The sequence below is a fragment of the Crinia signifera genome, chromosome 6 (assembly GCF_055691185.1).
Source record: "Crinia signifera chromosome 6, ASM5569118v1, whole genome shotgun sequence".
Taxonomy (NCBI): Eukaryota; Metazoa; Chordata; class Amphibia; order Anura; family Myobatrachidae; genus Crinia; species Crinia signifera.
Genome location: NC_139222.1, coordinates 44,017,716 through 44,038,445, shown reverse-complemented (window position 1 = coordinate 44,038,445; position 20,730 = coordinate 44,017,716). Strand labels below are relative to the sequence as shown.

The 20,730-nt window shown below is 44.2% G+C and overlaps 1 protein-coding gene across 2 annotated transcripts; it reads left to right on the top strand.

The window, feature by feature from the left end:
- Positions 1-34: 34 nt before the first annotated feature.
- TMEM134 (transmembrane protein 134) lies at positions 35-18,448 on the top strand. Of its 2 annotated transcripts, none has more exons than XM_083146086.1 (8): positions 35-191; positions 7,630-7,779; positions 12,733-12,785; positions 13,245-13,334; positions 15,129-15,205; positions 15,304-15,348; positions 15,440-15,493; positions 15,689-18,447. In XM_083146086.1, the coding sequence occupies exons 2-8, from the start codon at positions 7,660-7,662 to the stop codon at positions 15,769-15,771; spliced, it is 522 nt and encodes a 173-aa protein (XP_083002212.1). In that variant the 5' UTR covers positions 35-191; positions 7,630-7,659; the 3' UTR covers positions 15,772-18,447. The 2 variants fall into 2 exon arrangements, with proteins under 2 accessions (XP_083002212.1, XP_083002213.1); XM_083146087.1 differs by having other exon boundaries at positions 48-202; positions 15,689-18,448.
- The last annotated feature ends 2,282 nt before the right edge of the window (positions 18,449-20,730 follow it).

Genomic DNA, 20,730 nt, shown 5'->3' with positions numbered 1-20,730 from the left:
GCAGACCACGCCCACCAATCGGCGCGGTGGGCGGGGCTTCCTGAGGTTTCCTGGGCTAGGGGATGGGACAGCTCAGGCAGGCAGGGGGGAGAGGAGGAGGAGGCCGAGGACACGGGGTTATGACCACACAGACTCACTGGAGCAGCCAGTGTGTGTGCCAGGCTATGTCCTCCCTGTAGCAGACACATCAGGTGGGTGCATGGTATGTGCTCTCTCGGTTACTCTTACCTTAATAGTACTTGGTGTAGCAGTACTGTGTGCTCATATGGTACATTGTATAGGTCTTTAGGGAGGGCTTCTGAGGGTCTGGTCATTATAAGAGCTATGCACTAAAATATATGCCCATTAGGATGCATACAACTAGTAGAGTTAAGATCACACTTGCCTATTGCCAGTGGGGTTACATAGAGTATATGGGACTGGTTGTTGAGCGCAAGGGGATTGTGGGTATAGTTATCAACAGTACTTATAGGTATTTAATATGTGAGTCTTCACGTTTATAGTCAGGGCCAGTCCCTGTGGTCTTATTGCATGTCCCTGTGGTCTTATTGCATTTATAGTCAGGGCCAGTCCCTGTGGTCTTATTGCATGATCCCCTGTTTTTAAAATCTTAAAATTTTGTGATAATACACAAAAGTAATGTTTAGTTTGTTGCTGAATCTGGACTTCAGGATGAATTATTAATGTTTGGCGCTGTTGCTATGATTAAAAAAAAAAATATTTGGAAGTAATAAGTCCAAAAAATGCTCTGCACGATAACATCAGCATGTTCATTACAAAAAACGTGTTGCAAAGTTGTGGTGTATTACTAATGTCCTGGGATGTGTATTGCATGTGAGTGTAGTCATAGTTACACTTTGTCATGTGTAGTCACTAAAGAATAAACATTGTGTTTTGTCTTCACTATGAAGAAGAAAAAAAAATCTTCGCTACCATCGGGAATATAGGTATTTAATATTATCGTACTTCTAGAGAGATTCTGGCGCTACTGATTGATTTCGCAATGACTAATAAGTAAAAATAAAATTGAATATCCTGTGTTTGTGTAAATGTGGATAGAGAAGCGTATTCGTTTTGCATTTCAGTGACCCATCAAAATTGTGCCCACTGCCCAGGTCTGCTCTGTATTGAGATGGAGAAATACAGTAAAATGTACTTTCCAGAGGTGGCACAATTCTGTTTATATCTGAAGGTGTTTAGCCAGACCACTTTTAACCTTGTAACCCATACTAGGCCCTTAATTCAAATTGCTGGTTGAGAAATGTAAAAAGATAAATGTTAAGTTGTTACTGTATACAATCAAGGGGAAGTTTAATGCTGCCCATACATATGTGCGATCGGATTCGATGCGACATCGCAGTGCGATGTCCATTGAACCCGATTGCATCTTGTGGTCCTAAAGTGTCCCCTTTGCAGCACCCGATGTCGCATGCCATCTTGAGATGGCACATCGGGTGCTGGAAGAGGGCGGGCACAGGGCGGCGTTATGTAGCGCAAGAAGCTCTAGCGCTGCGCTGAGATAGCTCAGCCAATCTGAGGGCTGCCCAGTGTTTAAACAATTCTGCCCCCACCGCTGACTGACCCCCGCCCTCTCCCCATCCCCACGCTGATGAAAAAGCGTTCCCTCCACCTGCGCTAAAAACCACATGCGATCGCTCCTGCGATTTGATAGATATTATGTGCAGCACATAAGATCTTGAGACCCGACATTCGACCGGCGTGCCCGCGCATCACGTCGAATGTCCCCATAAAAATGCATACAATCATTCGATTTCTCGGCCAGATGCGGTCGAAATCGAAGGATTGGATGCGAGATCTCACATATGTATGGGCAGCATAAGTCCATTTGGGAAACGTGTAATGCTGGGTACACACCAAAATGATTTGTGCTCAATTCCCCCCAATTTCGGCGTGTCTACCGACCGATTGTATGTAATAAGAGCAGAATTCTACATGTTTTCAATGTGATTCTGATGTGCGTTGCTTTGGAGATTTGACCTGCTGCACTTAGGCCGATTTCACACACTCCGGCTCCTGCCGGATGGCGAGATCCCGCACATCCAGGGAGCAGTGCCGCACACAGTAGTTGTGAATGGACACTATTATTTCCATTCACACGGGACGGCCACGGCCCGGCCGCACGGCTGCAGCCGGATCCTGCCACTGGAAGGGACGGCTGCCGGGCTGTGGCCATCCCTTCCATAATAATCTACTGTGTGCGGCACGGCTCCCTGGCCGTACGGGTTTTCGCCGTCCGGCAGGAGCCGGAGTGTGTGAAACCAGCCTAAAGCTTCATCATATACATTGGATTGGGTACTGATCGTATGCATATCCTGTACTCCAATCCAATCCTGCAACCATCATAGGATTTCAGGAAATGATTTAACAATAATCGCACGATCATGGTTGTTCTGGTGTGTACCCTGCATTACAATTCTACCATAATCCTATACAATGTGAAGTTGTGCCACATTACTCCCTTTCATTCATTCCCCCAGAACAATATTGTTACTTGTTTTACCTGCAAATCGTTTGTTTTCCGGCGCCGCTGATGTTGTTAAGGATATCATTGGGCATTACTGTCATTCTTCAGACATACTGTTCTATAAGAAAAGAAAGACCTTGCATAGTGCCACGCATACAATACTGAAATAGATAACAACATAGTAAAAAAAAACAACTGAAAGAAAACAAAAATATAATAATTTCTATACATAAGATTAGTGGGTGTGGATTAAATTTGTGCACACACAATTCAATTATTGGAATCTGCTGATCACAATCTTGTCCAATATAGTGAAAACAAACCAAAGTATTTATTCATGGTGTTTAGAGCCTCCAGACGCACCATTGTAACTGACAGTAAAGGTGTCTATACACTAGGGCGATTCCACAGCAATTTGGTCACTTTTTTCGTCCGATTTTGGTGAGAGTCAATCCCATGCGTTTGACATCAGGCATGACACACTGAGCATCACATCAGAGCCTGAAGATTGCACGGGCTGCACTACAGGTATAACAGTCACCAAGCCTCAGGCAGCCTTGGCTGGGATTGCATACATTACATCATATGCAAAAAGACTGTGTACGGTGTATTGTATGCAGTCCTGCTGCCCGGGAAGTTCAAGGGAGATTGCGGGCAACCTCTGTCCACGCAGAAGTCACCCTAGTGTATGGGCACCTTCACCCTATATGGACACACTGGTCCTTACATTGCCTAGATTTTTGAGGAATAAGACTCTGGAAAGAACACAACCAATGGAGGAGGAGCAATTTCACAATCTTTGTTAACCTATAGATCAGCATTTGCTAGTCCAAGAGCCCTATTGAGATATTGCCATCATTGAAGCAGTCAGTGAACTAGAATAAGGCCCCAAGTGTAAATGCTGGCCAAACAATAATAGTACATGCTGCAGGGATAACACTGAGCGGTGAGGCCTGCTGCAAATCTGGGGGTGTCAATAGTCACTGCCTTAAAATAAATAAATTAATTGATAAGCATGCTCATGCCCCCCTAGTGTGCTCCACATCTCCCAGCATTGCTCAGGGCAGTGACACCTCCGACCTGTGCCCAGGCCAGTGGAGGCATTGTAACAATTGGGGAGCCTGCAGAGCAGCGCAGACACATGGCCCCAGCAGCGTTGCCTACCATAAGTACCTCCAGCAGCAGATGTAATGGCCCCAGCAGGGCACTTTACATAAGTACTCCCCCTGTACCCGCTGGTAACGCGCTGATCGATCAGTGACACGCCACTTGGCCAGGGGAGGGGGACAGTGCAAAGCAAGTGTATACAGGAGGGGTGGTGGCGCTATGGGAGCATGCACTTGGCAGCCAGCACCCAGCCAGGAACAATCCCGACCTTACCTGCAAATTACCATCCTGTACCCCTGCTGCAAAACTCTGCCTCCTCTGAGATGCTGTCACCAATGCACGTGTACGGTTTAGTGTTCATTCTAGCACCCGCCATATTTGAAAACCCAGGCAGTTCCTCTTCCCTGCCTGGGGTGTTGCTGTCTGCTGTAGTGCTCCTAGCACAGTGTGGTCTGTATATCAGCACTGATATGCAAACCAGACCTGTGCTAGAAACACCAGAGCAGACCGTGACACCCCAGGCAGGGAAGAGGAACTGCATGGGTTTTCAAATATAGCGGGTGCTAGAATGAACACTACGGTTACCACGCTCACCTACTCCTCAGAGCAGCGCGGGGCACCTGGAAGAGCTGACAGATTCTGTTTACAGCGTGGTGATTTCATTCAGGTGCTCCCCGTCGCGCTGACATGCCGCTAAGGCTCAGTGGCGTGTGAGGCTGTCAGCGCGGCGGTGGGCAGTGGTCCGGAGTAGATGGAAGCAGTAAAAGGGCAGGGCGCATTCAGCAGGTTTGCAAAATAAGCTTAGCGGGAACACTACATGCAGTATTTGCAGGGGAATGTTGTTGGGGATGATTAATGCTTCATATGCAAATTAAACATCCCTGGGGGTATGTCCACTTCAGCTGTGCGTGGGTGTGGCCCTGAAATCATGTAGTCATTAGGACAACAATGTTTCGAGCCGACCAGGGCCTGATGGGAGAGTAAAGAAACCACGCCTGAAACATTGCGAGCACAGCGGTGCACTGTTTTAGTGTCCATGTCGACTGTGTCAACACTCAGGATTAAAAACATTGTTGACCTAATGCATGTGTCAACTTAATGTCCCTGTTGACCTAACCCAATGTGGACCTTGATGTATGTCGACCTTCAGTGGTCGACCCAATGCATGTTGACCCCATGACTCATACCCCTTTAATGGAGTTGTGGTCCCATACCACTTTAGAAACTCATTTTCCCTGAAACTGCCCCCCCCCCCTCTTATTAGGCAGAGACCGGATCAGTGCCAGGGTTGTTATCGCACCCCCTACTAACTACAAATGTGTGCCCTACTTGCCATATTTTATAAAAGGACAGTGGTCTCAAAGGGAGGGGTGTGGTCACACAATATTGCCCCCAATTCAAATTACGCCGCAAAGCACAATCATATTGACCACATGTAGTGCCCTTGATTCATATTACACCACATAGTAGTCCTGTTATGAAACAAACAGCAGTGCCCCAAATTCAAGTTACGCTACACAGTAGTACTCCTCATACATGTATGCCACACATACGCGTATAAGGGGATACATATACGGGTTATTCTGGTTCACTCGCAAAGGCACATTCACGCTCAGATGGACAATCCCATGTGCACTGCTGGTGGTGCTGATGTAACATGTGCAGAGAGAGTTAGATTTGGGTGGGGTTTGTACTTCAAACTTATATCTATCTTGCAGTGTAAAAATAAAGCAGCCAGTATTTACCCTGCACAGAAACCATAAAACACCCAAATCTCACTATCTCTGCACATGTTAGATCAGCCCCACCAGCAGTGCATATGGTTTTGTCCATTAGAGAATGATTGTGCCTTTCCAAGTGAACCAGAATAACCCCCATTGTCTTCAGCCTGCACAAAGCCGGCTCCTCTTAGTGGCTTTTCTTCCCTTCAGTAGCAGTGACGGTCGACATCAAATACACCGTGCCAGAAAAGGAAGCCGCTGGGACAGGCTTTTCTGTTTGAATTACTGTGCAGGTTTGTGTTGGAGGTAGAACTGAGTTCCCCCTACCAAACCAGGTGGTGTAACTCGGTTCCCCCGCTTTAACCCCTGCAAATAATCTGCACACTACGCAGAGGGACACAATTACAGATATACATGCACACAGCAGTGGGCAATTTATGCTTGGCTCTGACACCGGTTTTCCTGTTCGTGACCTTAAAGTTCTCATTGCACAATGGGCAAAGACCACAGTCACTATTTCTAGTATGTGCTTGAAACCTCTGACTAGATGCCAGATTCCAAACTTCAGCGGACAAAGAAGGACATGTGTGCTTAATCTCAAAGATTTTATTTATTAAGTTTCTTATATAGTGCAACATATTCTGTTGCACTTTACAATTTGAATCAACATTTATGATTACTGGGTAATCACAGACAGACATAGGCCAGTATTCAGTGCCTCATATTCGCCGTAGTTTACAGTGAATCTGGCATTACTCCGGGGTAACGGCAAGTGTTCTCTCTGAAAAAAACGATTCAATGAAGACAATTCGCTGCGAGCGAACAGCGAATGTCTGACGATTCGACGTGTGCGATTCTCTGCAATTTGCCGTTGTTTTTCAATGGGGTTTTTAGTCCAATTCGCCAAGAGTGTATTCAATGCTCAAATGGAAAATTGCTTTCTCCAGTGATTTTTTTTTTTTTTTTTTTTTTTTTTTCTGTGATTCTCTGTTTTTCATTCAACATCTTTTAAAGGTGAACTGGATAGTGATCTTTTAAAATAAAGGGGGGGGGGGGGTTTGGTGTTAAAAAAAAAAAAAGAAATCAGAATTTTTTTAGTGGAGGGGCATGCTATTTTTATTCATGTGCTTGAAGCACATGAATATATATATATTTAATTTTGATTTAAAAAAAAAAAAAATTGCCAGCAGGGAGCCGCTCATTACATATTCATATATTCACTTCACACTCACTACATATGCACGAGTGGGAGCAGTGCAGCGGCTCCCTACCTGTGTCCCCTGCCAGCTCTCTGGGGGGGGCAGCTTCTGCTACCTGTGTCCATGGGAAAGCCCCCCCAGGCATTCTGGGGCAGGCAGGGAGGCTTCCATCTCCCTTCTTGCCGCCATCAGGGGCAGCGAGCCCCTGTGGCATTGAATAGGGTGACATTGAGGGCTGGCAGCGAATATGCTCCGGCCCTCCGGAGCCCTGCGAAAGTGCAGCGAATCCTTAACTGCCAATAGAGGTAGCAGGTCTCTGCTCACAATCTATATTCTTTTAATAGGCCGTGCTAGGTAAATGATCTCTCCAAAGGCCCAGATGTATTAAGCTTCAAAAAGTGATAAAGTGGAGATTGGTAAACAACCAGCCAATCAGCTCCTACCTGTCATTTTTAAAACCCAGTCTGTAAGATGACCTTTAGGAGCTGGATCTGGCCCCAAGTCTTGATGCCTCTTCCCTTGTTGTCTAAAGTGAATTAGGTCAGCCAAGCAGCTGTTCTGGGTCGAGTAGTTCGTCAGTTTATAAACGTGGAGTTGATTTTATATAGTGTGGCGAGCCACCAAGCCCGAAGCGTGGCGAGCGGACGCGCATTACTTCACAGGTATTATGTGTCCCCACGCGGGGCTCGCTGCGCTCGCCACGCTTCGGGCTCGGTGGCTCGCTGCGTTCGCCACACTATATAAAATCAACTCCACGCCGACGTGGATAGTGGGGGTATGAAAAGGTCGGAGGACACGTGCCGCCGCCCCTCGCAGGCTCGCTGCACTCGCCACGCTTTGGGTTGGTATTGATGGATCTTTTATCTTATGGAGGCATGAGATCCATAAGATGCGATATTGTACATACAATTAAAAATCTTTTCAATTGTATGCCTTAATTAAGGCATACAATCTTATGTGATGGGCACCGTGCTAGGAAATAAGTACCTTTTGCACCTCTAATAAAGCACTATATCTCTTTAATTTGGAGTACAGGTTTGTGGAGTCTGGGGGTCTGTGATGTGCAGTACTGGTCTCATGTTGTATGTTATTATTAATATGGATCTATACCCTGCAGGTCTTACCACAGCCTCTTTGACCAAGGTTCATGGGTAACTTTACCATTGACGATGCGTTTGAGATGTCTGTTGAGGACGCAGGGCCCAGGTTTGGGGCGTTACACTTTGGTGGGGACAACGAGGCTCAGCAGAATCGGCACAAATACAAGGTGATTTTTATTTGTTCATGGATTTGAATGAGGTTGCTGATGACACAAGCTCCAGTGGTACTACACACTGGCTGGTTGTGTTATATAATGGCAAAAGTATTGAAGGGAAAAAAACTGTCCAGATGGTTAGACATATGGTTAAAACAGGTTATCTTTCTCCCCCCTCCTCCCTTTGCCATTAAGAAACCGTAGTGCTTGTTGAAAATCTTCAATCTCAAATATATATGTGAGCCCATGACTACAAATACTTATTTTCTTCTTCAAGTCCTCTGAGTGTTGTCTGTGGAATCCAGAGTTTAGTTAGACCCGTAATGCAGAGCTGAATCTATCTTCTATTACTGCTTATGGTATTGGAGTCCCCTTGCTTGCTGTGGTTTCCAAGGGCCGTAAAGGGTGGGTGATTTTAGGGCTATTTCTAAGCAATCTGACTAAATCGCTTAGAAATGAAGCACACATTGCCCTGCGTGTATACCCCAGCGATGGCTTGCGCAGTCCCGCACATCGCTATCGCCTGACTAGATCTTGACTGCATGCAGTCAAGATCTAGTCAGGCCGCTCAGCACCCATCGCTGGTGCATCACTCAGCACAGGCACCGCCGCCCCATGTGTACTGGCCTAACTGTGACAGAGCTGCCTGGATGTCCAGTGTATGGCATTTTAAAGCAACCAGAGAACAGCGGGAGCGTGCATGTCAGTTCAGTATTTCCTTAAGTGGAGTGGTTTTGTAATTCAAAATGAGTCTAAAGCTCTTTGTGCTTATCTTAAATCCTGGATGAAGAGGGGAGTGGCGGCTTAGTAAAATCTTTCACCTAAGTGGTTGTGCAGCTTTGATATTGCAAAGAAGACCCTTTTCTATCTTTATTATTATTTTGCATTACGTCTCTGAATTTGGCCCAGCATTATGGGGCCTACACACGGGGTGATTTCAGGGCATTTTCTATGCAATCTCAATCGATTGCTTAGAAAATACCCCTACATCACTCCTTGTGTAGGGGCCATAGCGATGCGGGACCATGTACGTCGCTATCGCCCAGTGATTACTATTCAGCATGCTGGTTACATCTAGTTAATCACGGGGCAGGGCCAGTGTTCTCACCGGAGAACACTGGCCCTGACAGGTCGCTCGGCTCACAGTGTTGACACATCGCTGTGTGCTAAGAACACTCAGCAAATCTCCCTGTGTGTAGGCCTCTCTAGTTTAGGTAAACTTGCGCCACCATATCTGTAAGAGTACAGAGAAGACCAAGAACCACACACATGTAGACTAAACTGTGATATGTGACGCTCAAGTCCTGGTCACTTTTAAAACATGCGAAAAAAGTTCTAGAAAGAAACCATAACTTGCTCTCATTATTCCATTTTCAGTCCTCTTGAGTTCCATTATTGGACATTTTATATATTTTAGGTGTTTTAATAGAGAATGGACTCTGTAAGATAACAGCAGGGTTGCCTACCCTCCCGGAAATCGGGTCCGCCTCCCGCAATTCCCAATGACGCATATCATCTCATTGTCACTGAAATACTGGCATTGCAATTAGGGCTGTAGAGTCGGTTGATAAATGTTCCGACTCCTCGTACTTCTGACGCCGACTCCTCGACTCCGACTCCTCTGTATTAATATGCGAATGTATTTGATACATTCCTTAAAGGTAAGAAAGACAACATACATATTATTACTACAGAAACTAGAGGCTGGAAAGCCAACAGTCTACTGTATTGAACAGTTTAAGCAAAGGACAAACACAATGAAAAAAATTTGTATTAATTTTTTTTATTAATTAATTAAATTGCTGGATTGTAGCAGTAGGCATAAACATCAGGAACAGGAACTTTACCAGTTCAAAGATAAAAACCACATTATTTGGTTGTTTTGGGAACAAAAACAATAGGAAAGGTTCAGAAGTGTGGAGCATGAGTTCCGCATGCTTTGTGACGACTACAAAAATCAACGAGCCACAATCTCCGCTGGTTTGCTTGCTCGTCACCGTTCAATTCATGGACACAAGGAACTATTTCTTTACCGAATCTTTACTGGCGACGAAAAATGGTGCCTGTACATCAATATGAACCAGCGTAAGGAATGGCTTAGCCAAGGTAAACAAACGACCCCGCGCATGAAACAAGATCTTCATCCGCGTATAAAGATGTTGTGCGTATGGTTGGAGAGCTTGGTTGAATGAATTTTTCGAGTCTACACCAGGTGATTTCTACCGACGAGGTATTGAAAACCTTATTGAACGTTGGAAATAAGTTGTAAACTACAAGGGAGAATACATTTATAAGTATTGGTGCTCCGAATTGTGCGTTGCGTGCCATATAGTGAAGCACATGAAAAGCATGCTTTTTCACGGTCACTTAACGTGTTCGTTTTGCGGTTACGTGAGGCACTGCATGCATTGGTCTTTGCTCTTACAGTAGAGAAGTGATTAATTATAATAGTCAGAGTCGCTGCATTGTTTGCTGACTCTGACTCCAGGTACTCGAAATTTCCTCCGACTCCACAGCCCTGATTGCAATGCAGGGGCGGGGCCAAATACAGCACAGAGTTTCAGCCCCGCATCTGGCCACGCCCCCTTCATACACTGTTCTTAGATTTTAAAGCCGTGTCATCATAAGGGGAGGATGTGCAGGCACACAATAATGAGGTCATGCAAAGGTGGCCAATTAAAACTGTTTTCATGCACCCAGAGAGCAAATTCCCCTGTCAATTTATTAACCCAGGTCATCAACCCAGGAAGAAAGACCTGATACAGTTCAATTGCAGGCTAGGCAATCCCGGGTTGGTGCCTTTCAGACATAACAAAATCCTGGGTTGATGCGCATTCATGTGAAAAAACCTAGGATTTTGGAGGATATCTGAAGGTTGTATTAGGAGCAGATTTACTAAAGCTTCTAAAACCATGCTAAACCTTTGGCAATGCATGCTGGTATTTGTTGTTTCACAACAGCTGGAGAGCCACAGGTTGGCCAGGCCTGGGCTAGATGCTAGTGACCTAAAATGCCAGAAATAGAACTTGAAAACACCTTGCGGCTGATGAGGAATTAAACCTGTCCATTTGCTGAGCGTATCTAGGCATGCCCAGGGCCAGTCGCGCACAACTGTGGGCAGTGTAGGATTGTACATATTAGAGACGCATCTCCACTAACTAACAGTGGCGTGAGGCACAGCCTTTCCTGTCATACTAACATATATGCCGTAGTTTTGAATTTATAAAGTATGTCAAAAATACAAAGAATATATATATAAAAAATATATTTTTATTATTCTAATAATTTTTTATAGTCAAAACTCTGGAGTAAAAAGTCTATGGCAGGTGAGGCAATGCCTCACCTGGGGACCTTTTCTGCACATCTCTTTATCAAAACTCAGCGACTCTCCAGCAGTGTATTCTGCTGCACTTGTGTATAATGCCGGCATGTACCCCTGGGCTCATACATTGTGTGCAATCTGGATCTTGTATTTGCCAGGGACTCCTCAGCCATTTACCCTACCGCACGTCCCTGGTAACAAAGTGGGCATAACCAGGCATTTTCACAGAGGGTATATGCGTAAATATGCCTGTTTTTACATTAATATTTTACCCAGAGTAGGCCTGTTGCAAGTGGGCACTAATAAAGAGGACAACTGTGAGAACATGCTCTTGAGTAAGGGCAATTCGGCTTCAATGTATGCGTATAATTGCTGCGGGATCTGTGTGGAGTTTGTAGGTCCCTCATATTTTTGCATTGGTTTTCTCTGTGTGCCGAATTTCTTCCCACAAACCAAGAACCTACTGGTAGGTTAATTGGTTTCTGGCAAAAACTCCACTAGGACCAGGGTCGTATTCAAATGACAAATATCCTTGTAGCACTGGTGGCACCATCTAAATAACCGATGAGGATAGTAAAAATGTAGTCCCGTACACTCCGAGCTGCAGACATTCCCCGTTGTATGCAGAGAGTATTCTCCCTTCCGATTATGGATTACCATGCACAAATCAGACTGTAGGTCATTTGAAATCCCTTAAAGCTTAGTTAAAGGAACTTTTACAAATTTGGCAATTATGTAATTATTGTCTTCACATTGGATCAACTAGAGGATTACTTGTAACTGACCTGTATTTGGAAGTTGTTACCTGAAGCAGCCCCTCCTGAGAACCACGGTTTTTTATTTAGAAATGATGTCCAAAGTGAATCTCTTTCCAGCACCTTTCTCCTAAAATCAACTGCACGGCGAGACCCTATTTTTAAAAAGCCAAATCGGTTTTGCCTTGTAACTGATTGCCGCTTTAAAAATATGGTCATTCTCTGACAAACTCCCCCACACCTCCAGCTTCTCAGACCATTAACACTTATAAGTGCAGATCTAAAATAGCCCAGCATAGCTGGATGCCGAATTGGCACTTGTACTGTAATACCCCTTTTACACCAGCCCTTTATAACCCGGGCGTTTGCACGGGAGCATGCAAAAAACTGGGTTTGCAGTTGGTATGAAAGCTCTAACCCGGGTGATGGGACCCAGGATTTCAACCCAGCAAATGTTCCGGGTTGAACACTGGTTCAACCTGGATCGGGGTGTAGTGTAAACGGGTAACCTGGATTGATGGAAAAGTTGAAACTGTCCTCTCCCAGCGCCAGCTCAGGCCACACCTCCAGTGACATCACCTGCCCAGCATTATGCCTGGTGGGGACGCAGTGTAAAAGGGGTTAAAAGCTGGGTAGGAGCCGGGTCCAAAAACCTGGGTGTGACCCAGCTTTTAAGGTGTAAAATGGTATAAGTAATTACCCTCCTCTGTACACCGAGTCTCCTTTCAGAGAGACATGTAGATGTGAGTGTAATGAATGCAGTGAGTCTGTACCACACGCATTCCTAAACAGTTTTTGATTCTTTTCACACAAGTCACATTCTCTGCTGCTGTCGTACTATTTTGACCTTTTCGTTTTATGTTCTTTTTTTTTGTTTGTTTGTCTTAGAACTTGGAGAATGATGAAGAGACGGAACATGTGCAAATTAAAGATTTAGAAAGGTGTGGACCATGGATGCCAGCTCCTCTGCAGCAATAGAAGAGATACAAATAATATTTGTTTGTAAATAATTGTAGTTTGTAAAACCTGCACCTTGGCTAACACCCACCCTCCCCGTCTCGTAACTTTTTCCTGTGTTTGCATGTGTGTCTTAAACCGATCAGTTTTATGTAATTGTACGGTTCACATCAGAAAAAGATGATATTTCTAGTGTAATACCCGAGGGCATTGAGTGTATGGGCACAGTGTTCTTTTTTAGAATGTGCTTATGCAACACATTTTAGCATTCCTAACGTAACTCTTGTGGGATTTGGCCGGTTTTGTTATATTTTTTTCTTTAGTTTGTGAGGTTGTGTTCTTGTGACATAAAATCCTGAAGCTCATTAGTTTTGTACAAAGAATGTCACTGCATCCTTTGACAAATACAGCTCATTTATTTTCCCTTTCTGCCTTGCTTACAGTGGGCTTCCAACCCTTTCTTCTCGAAGCTCGCAGTGTTCGTTCAGTACCATAAGCGACAGTACCCAGCTATCCAATCAGCAGTGCTTCAGGTAATGTCCCTCTCTGCCCATCTAAATAAAGATGGAGACAACTTATATGTCTTACTCTGGGTATCCATAGTAACTTAATATTATACCGTTTTTCCACCAAAATACCGGGTCAGACACTCTGGATTTTGGAGGATCCCCTCCATGGTCCCTGATTTCACTGCCTTTTTTTCCGGTTCATCCCTTTTCCACTGAAAAGGGAAACCTGGGAAAGCAGGGTGAGATGGGACACCAGGAGGGGGTCAGCGATGGGGGGGACGGGATGCCTGATCAATGGCGGGAGGCGCCTGGGCAATGGCAGCTTCCCCTTCCCGGGTAAGAGCCGTTTCCACCGCTCGTTACCCGTGTTAAACCTGCTAACACCCTGCTTGGTTCCTGGGTTTTTCACCCATTTACGCCATTTACACTGACCCGGGTCTGTGCGTGTTCATGTCATTTTAAAGTTGGTGGAAATGGGGTAATAGGAAGGATGCTACCTAGGAATAATTTACAAAAGAATAAAGATAATGGACTCAATACAATAATAAAGATGCTACCGAATAGGAATATGAGCATAATGGACCCATCATTTAATGTGCCAAGGAGTCCTGCTCCTACTACCCAGGCTGCATGGTTCCACAGACCCAACCCTGCCTCCTTCTGGGTGTGGCGTGGAGTACTAACTGCTCCAACTGTGCTGGGCTGACTTGGGAGAGACCTTGTAGAATTATTGCATAGATTATGAGAAAGTTATAGAATACTCACCACACAGTGTAAAAATGAATAAATAAATATCATTTGTCAGTCATGTGAATTAAAATAAAATGGAATGCTTGCAGGTGACGGCCAAGGAATAATATTAAGGCCTAATTTATTCCATGCTTGTTCGTTATCACCCGGCCCAATGTACTGTGGGGGGTAAAGTTCTTAAGGTGCACTACAAGGGGAGCTACATGTTTATTAGCCTGGGGCACCTGGAACCTTTGTTAGGCCCTGGCTATACCAGTCTTATTACAATGTTGGTGTGTCGTGTTCCGTATATCTGATATTACAGTAGGGCCCTGATTCTGGTTCACTCGCAAAAGTTAATTCTCTCTTTAAACCATGTGCACTGCAGGTGCGGCAGATGTAACATGTGCAGAGGGCGTTTATACTTCAAACTGATACCTAAATTGCAGTGTAAAAATAAAGCAGCCAGTATTTACTCTGCACAGAAATAAAATAATACCCAAACCTAACTCTGCACATGTTACATCAGCCCCAACTGCAGCAGTGCAGCATGGTTTTGTCCATTAGAGAGAGAATTGTTATTTTTTCCATAATTGGCTCCACAAACACATAATGGGCCAGGTGTATTGCGGTGCAAGTCCGACAACCGTGCTCGATGCCAGCCAAATGCTGTTTTAAAAAAAAAATAAAAATTGTTTGTTTTAAAGGAGCAGTCATTTACAAGGCAAAACCATTCCTTGTAAATGACTGCCCCTTTAAAACGAAAACCACCGCGTTCAGCCGGACTCGCGCACGGCTGCCGGACTCGCACATGCGTTACATCAGGCCCATATTGTTGTAATGGAAGCATTGTCGCAATAATGTTCCTGTGAATACAAAAACAGCCTATTAATTCTTACTGTTACACTCCATTGTGTGTAGCCAAACAAGTTGAACAGTTTTGTAAAAAAAAAAAAACATTTACCTGGTGTGGTTGTGATACTTTTTATTGAACTGCATACATTACAAGCTACCTATTAATGTTTCCCGCACCTGTTTTACGATGACCCTGCTTACAATGCCCCCTCCCTCGCCTCATTGTGTTCACAGCTGGACCAGACACCCTCTTGTGCAGAAAAACAAGAAAGTCGTCCTGTCATCTTTTCTGCTGCTGCTTCTAGGCTTGAGTGAGTACTCTTCCCGACATTCTTCATTTCCCCCCAGACTCTCTTCCGGTTCCCCTGCTTGGATAACGGACACTAATGCTTTCTTTTGTGTCCTACAGTTTTCGTGTTTGTTGGTATAGGGCTACAAGTCAGCCCGTCGCCAGGTATGTAATAGCCTATGTATAGTAATTGTACACCATAAATATAGTCATGTCAGCATGGATGACCAATGGTGGTGTTCCTCTTTCTCCGCAGCGATTTCCAGTGCCATCTTCTTTGTACCTGGGCTACTACTGCTGATTCCAGGAGGTGAGGCACTGTCTTGTTGTTTGTCTTGGAAACAGCATTGCATGGTTAACCACACACTCACCTCTAGGAGCAGCAACTCCTTCGGTGCTACACTGTTTGTAATAGTTACCATAGAAGGGCAGAGTAGCCAGACCATAAAAACAGATATCGACTTTGTGTTTCCCCTAATGTTTCTTCTCTTCTGTCTCTTTGCAGTGTATCATGTCATTTTTATATATTGTGCTGTGAAAGGAAAACATGGTTTCCAGTTCTTCTACCTCCCGTATTTTGACAAGTGACCTAACCACAAGAACTTCTGACTTTTGAACACACTGAATTACCACAACACTATGGAACCACTAAGGGCTCAGACTGAGATGGACATGGGCCACTAGGGGGCAGTGCCCTGCTCTGTGAATGCTGCTTCTCTCAGGATCTTAACCTACGGTGACACTTTCACCTATGTAGCCAATGTTTCTGTGACCAACATTTTTAAGACTGTCACAGGATTTTGCCTTTTTTAACTTAAAACCTTTTTTTTTTTTTACATTGTTTTGTAATTGTTTAATACATTGCTTACTAAACGGAAACATTTTACGACAAAAATATTGTATGCACTTTGTTGTACACAAACTGCAACTCAATCACTGGAAGAGGAATGGGTACGGGTTACAGGACTTTTCCTTCACCGCAGCAGCCGACGTTATCTAGATGACAGCATCATGACAAACTCTGGAAAACAGAAGACAGAGCATCATGAGAGAGCTACATGAAGAAAAAACACTTATCATGGTTAAAACAAAGGAAACCAGTGCATTTAGTTTGTGTACCGCAGTTCTCCTTTAGTATTCAGGGCGTTTCAAGCTTCAAAAAGTGATCCTCACTGCCATGTTAAGGGCTGGGTTTGAAAAATGACAGGTAGGGGCTGATTGGCTGACTTATCACTCTCCACTTTATCACTTTTTGAAGCTTGATACACCTGGCCCTAATTGTTCACTGTGCACCTTTCAAAACCAGTGCAGTTCCTTTTCACTGCCTGGGGTATCACACTCTGCTGTGTGGCTTCTAGCACAGTTCTGGTCTGCAAATCAGTACTGAAATACAGACAACACTGCGCTAGGAGCAACACAGCAGAGGATGGTACCCCAGGCAGGGAAGAGGAATTGCAATGGTTTTGAAGATATATGGTGCTAGAATGAACATTCAATATTACCAATGGCATTATAAATATGGTTTTGATGAACATCAGAGGAAAAGCAATTCATAAGAATCTGCTTTATAGAAGGTGAAAACAAAACTGAGGTACCATTTCTCTTACACAACGCTATTTCTGGATTTTAGAAACTTTGTTCAATAGTTTTGATTACCCAGCAAGTTTTTGTTTTTTTTTGCTCATAAAGCAGAGCTAATCCTATTTAATAAGAGTTCCTTGCCTATATAGGGTGGGGAGGTGCATTTCAAGTGGTTTGCACTCTGGCTGCTACAAAATGGCACCCAACAAAGCAATTCAAGTGTTTGTTTAGGGCTAGATGTATGAAGCAGTGATAGGGAGGAGAAGGGAGCCAGAGAAGTGGCCAATTGCAACCAATTGGCTGCTCTGTATAATTTTATATTATGCAAACTATAGATGTTACTTCAGTGCTGGTTGGTTGCTATTAGCCAACTTCTCCCTTATCACTGTTTCATACATCTATCCCATAGTGTGTTATATTTTTAATACCTCACACACAGGCGCAGATGTATTAAGTTTGGTAAAGTGAAGGGTGACCAAGCACCAGGCAATCGGCGCCTAGCTGTCAAGATACAGCCTCTTATGTAGTTCTGGTTTTCACACATTGCTAACTCTCCAACAAATCTTTAGAAGTACGGAGAGATATGGGGGAGGGGGGGTGTCTCACTTCACACTCGCAAGGATTTCCTGTGTTTTGATATTTATGCTCAATGATCATTTATAATCTTTGTGAGGGGAAAATTTGCTGTTTTGTGCATGGCATGGAAAAGAATGTGGTAACTCCTAATCATAGTTCTTTAGAATAAAGTGTTACACCTTGGGCAGCATTTAAAAAAGTTTTAACTGGGTTGGGTATGGGATGCTGGTGGTCAGAAGACCAACCACAGTATTCTACAACCTGCTAGATATGTGGCTATAAAGGATGTGGGTCTTATCCCCTCCACCCATTTGCACAACCTACCCCACATTCACTATCCTCACCTTCTGCAGCCTAACCCATAACCCTTCCACCTTTCTGCCTAACCTTCCATTTTTAGTACCTAAGCCTACCACACACACACACCAAACTTCCCCTATACTGTCTGAATCTCAGTGCCCCCTCCCCTGCTGCTTGTCCGGTACCAGCCCATACTTCTGTTCAGGACATCAACAGTCCAAATTCCTGCAACGGCATTATCCGGAATGCCAGAGTTCTGCTGACTATCTTCCAAGCAGAGTCCGAGTCCTGGTGTTGGTATTTCAACTGTCGACATCCCGAAAGCCGGTATGCCGAAAACATCCTATTTAACCAGTATTTTCAAGTTTACAACCAGGATTGTTAGGAGGTGTTTATTCAATTTTTAGTTTACCTAAATGATGTACCCATGTTAAATAGCCATGGGGTGTGTGCATATTTTGGTAATTGCTTAGAATGTTAACCTAAAGCCATACAACCAATGCCTGTTGCTTACTGTGCTGCCAAATGAGTGTACACTCATTTCAAATATGTAAACAAAAACCAACAAAAGTAAAATCCTTCTGCGACCATGAAATAAAGGTCACATGCGGTGAAGGTTGGTGCATGGCCATCAAGAAATCTCTCCTTCTAGAAGGCACGATGCTCAGAATTCACTGGCATTTTCTACCCATGTGTAATGTGTTTAGCAGGAAATACATTCTCCATTTGCTATGCTGTCAGCAGATTGGTTTTCCTCCCTAGGGGCACATAATATAGATTTATATGTTTTTACAGAACTTTGGCCAGTGATAAGCAGAGAAAATAAGTTGCGTTCCTATTTCTCTAACACTGGCTGTTCAATGGGGATTATAAGCAAATGGGGACAAAGAAACTATGATTGTATTCCTAGAACCACTTGGACACTATTAGAACAATACAGAAACTTCGCTCACATGTTTTTCCTCAAGTATATGATTAATAGAGCAGGAAGTGAAGTTGGCCATTGAAAACAGTCAGCTTCTAGGTTAATTTTTTTTTATTTCAATTCTGTTTTATGAAATGTCTGTTTGCTAGGAACAACTTTTTGTCCACTTCTCCACTCTTTTACGACTATAAAGTAATTAATATTTATAAGTATTTGTAAAAACAGGTGGCTTGAGTAGTGGGTTTTACTGGGGCAGGACAAACCTACTAGGGCAGGTTTGTCCTGCCCCAGCAACTAGGGCAGGATTGTCCTGCCCCAGCAAAACCCACCACCCTCACCTCCGCTACGGCGTTAGTACGCTGAAGCTCCCCTGCCACCGCTTCCCCCTGCCAGTCATCACACAGGCGGCAGGCTCGGGGATATTTCACGGCAGCTTGGGAGGACTCGGGTGCCTGAACTCTCCCAAGTCACCCCAAGTCGCGCCGACCATCCCCGAGGCTGACGGTACGTCACTGATGCATACAGTGAATGGCGGCAGGGGAGCTCAGGTGTACGATCGCTGGAGGAGGACCCCTAAAGGTAGTGCGCCAGTGGTGCTCCGCTGGAGGCACCACTGTCGCGCACCTAATGCAAAGTGGTATGCCTGGAAATTTTCCGGGACAGCCCGCTGCAGCATACCACCCAATCGGTTAAGCCCCATGCAAACTATACGATATGTGGTACCATTGCGTGCTTCATTAAGATCTAGGGGGTTATTCTGGTTCACTCTTTCTGGCAAATTCTTTCAGGAATGGACAAAACCATGTTTACTGCAGGTGGGGTAGATGCTACTTGTGCAGAGAGAATTATATTTGCGTGGGGTTTTACGTCAAAGTGAGATCTATATTGCAGTGTAAAAATAAAGCAGCCAGTATTTTCCCTGCATAGAAACAAAATAACTCACCCAAATCTAATTCTCTCTGCACAGTTTACATCTGCCCCCCTGCAGTGCATTTGGTTTTTTTGTCCATTTAATTCATTTATCACTTTTTGAAGTTTGTTACATCTGGGCTTAAATGTCTAATGGGGAAATTCAGCATCTATCAACATTTTTCAATGGAGGCATGTCTTCACGAGTATCGGTCATTGGATTTAAAGGAACAATAATAGTTCGATACAAAACTTTCCTGCTTTTATATTTAATATTATTGCTCCTTTTTTTAAAAGGCTGAATAGTACATTTTCCTCCAAAGAGAATTTTGCTTTGATCAAGAATAAATTCTTAAATAACGTAAGAAAATATAAATGTAAAAAATGTCAAAATCCACTGTACCATCAAAGTCAACTCTTCCGTCTCCATTGAGGTCTACATCATGAATAATTTCCTGGATGTCGCTGGGATTCAGCGGTTCTCCTAAGAAACTCTGTGCAGCATCTCTCAACTCTAGTACACTAATGTGGCCATCTCCATTGACATCGAACTGGGAGAGATGGGAGAAAGCAGATTAAGATATGTCCGTCTGATTTACGGTGGGATTTGCTGTTCAATCCAAATACATAAATGAAATGGTGCGGATTTTATATTTAATCCTCATACATTGAAATCCTTGCATCTCAAGATTTAATGAAAAAGTTGCAAGGAAACGCATTAACAGATGGGGATATTCGAAAGCGGCATTGTGCAATGAGAGTGGGACGGAGAAGTAACTGATGCAGTGCACATGTTTTTGCCTGGTATAGCTAGTGCTATTTATCAGTTGTGATTCCTGCTTTTATACATAACGGTAGCTGTGTGCACATTTGTGGATCTGTATAGAGCTATAGCTATTGGTTGACCAGGGCCTGATTTACCTGCTTGCTAGGCAGCATGTTGTGTGATCATTGCCATTGTGTACAAAAATGAATTGGGGCCTAGGAGTGTTAGTAGGGGGTGTTGCCTCTATTTGTAGGGTACTTCCTCGCAGTAAACCGCACCACCCTGGATCCACGCCACCATCTATTACCTTTAGTAAAGTTGTGGCAAGCGGACGAGACACCGAGCCCGAAGCGTGGCGAATGAACAAGGGTGCTATGCTGAAAGCGGCTACCATAACTGGAGTAAGCTGTGGCTGCAAAGATGAGGAAGTACCATTTGTTGTGTATTTGTGGTTGTCAACATTTATTTTATTTTTTTGAGATTGTAACCT

Bases quoted from the DNA above. Each gene is read 5' to 3' on its own strand.
- TMEM134 (XM_083146087.1), top strand. From the start codon at position 7,660: ATGGGTAACTTTACCATTGACGATGCGTTTGAGATGTCTGTTGAGGAC. The intron at 7,780-12,732 runs GTGATTTTTATT...TGTTTGTCTTAG, and splicing joins AGAATCGGCACAAATACAAG to AACTTGGAGAATGATGAAGA. The intron at 13,335-15,128 runs GTAATGTCCCTC...TTGTGTTCACAG, and splicing joins TCCAATCAGCAGTGCTTCAG to CTGGACCAGACACCCTCTTG.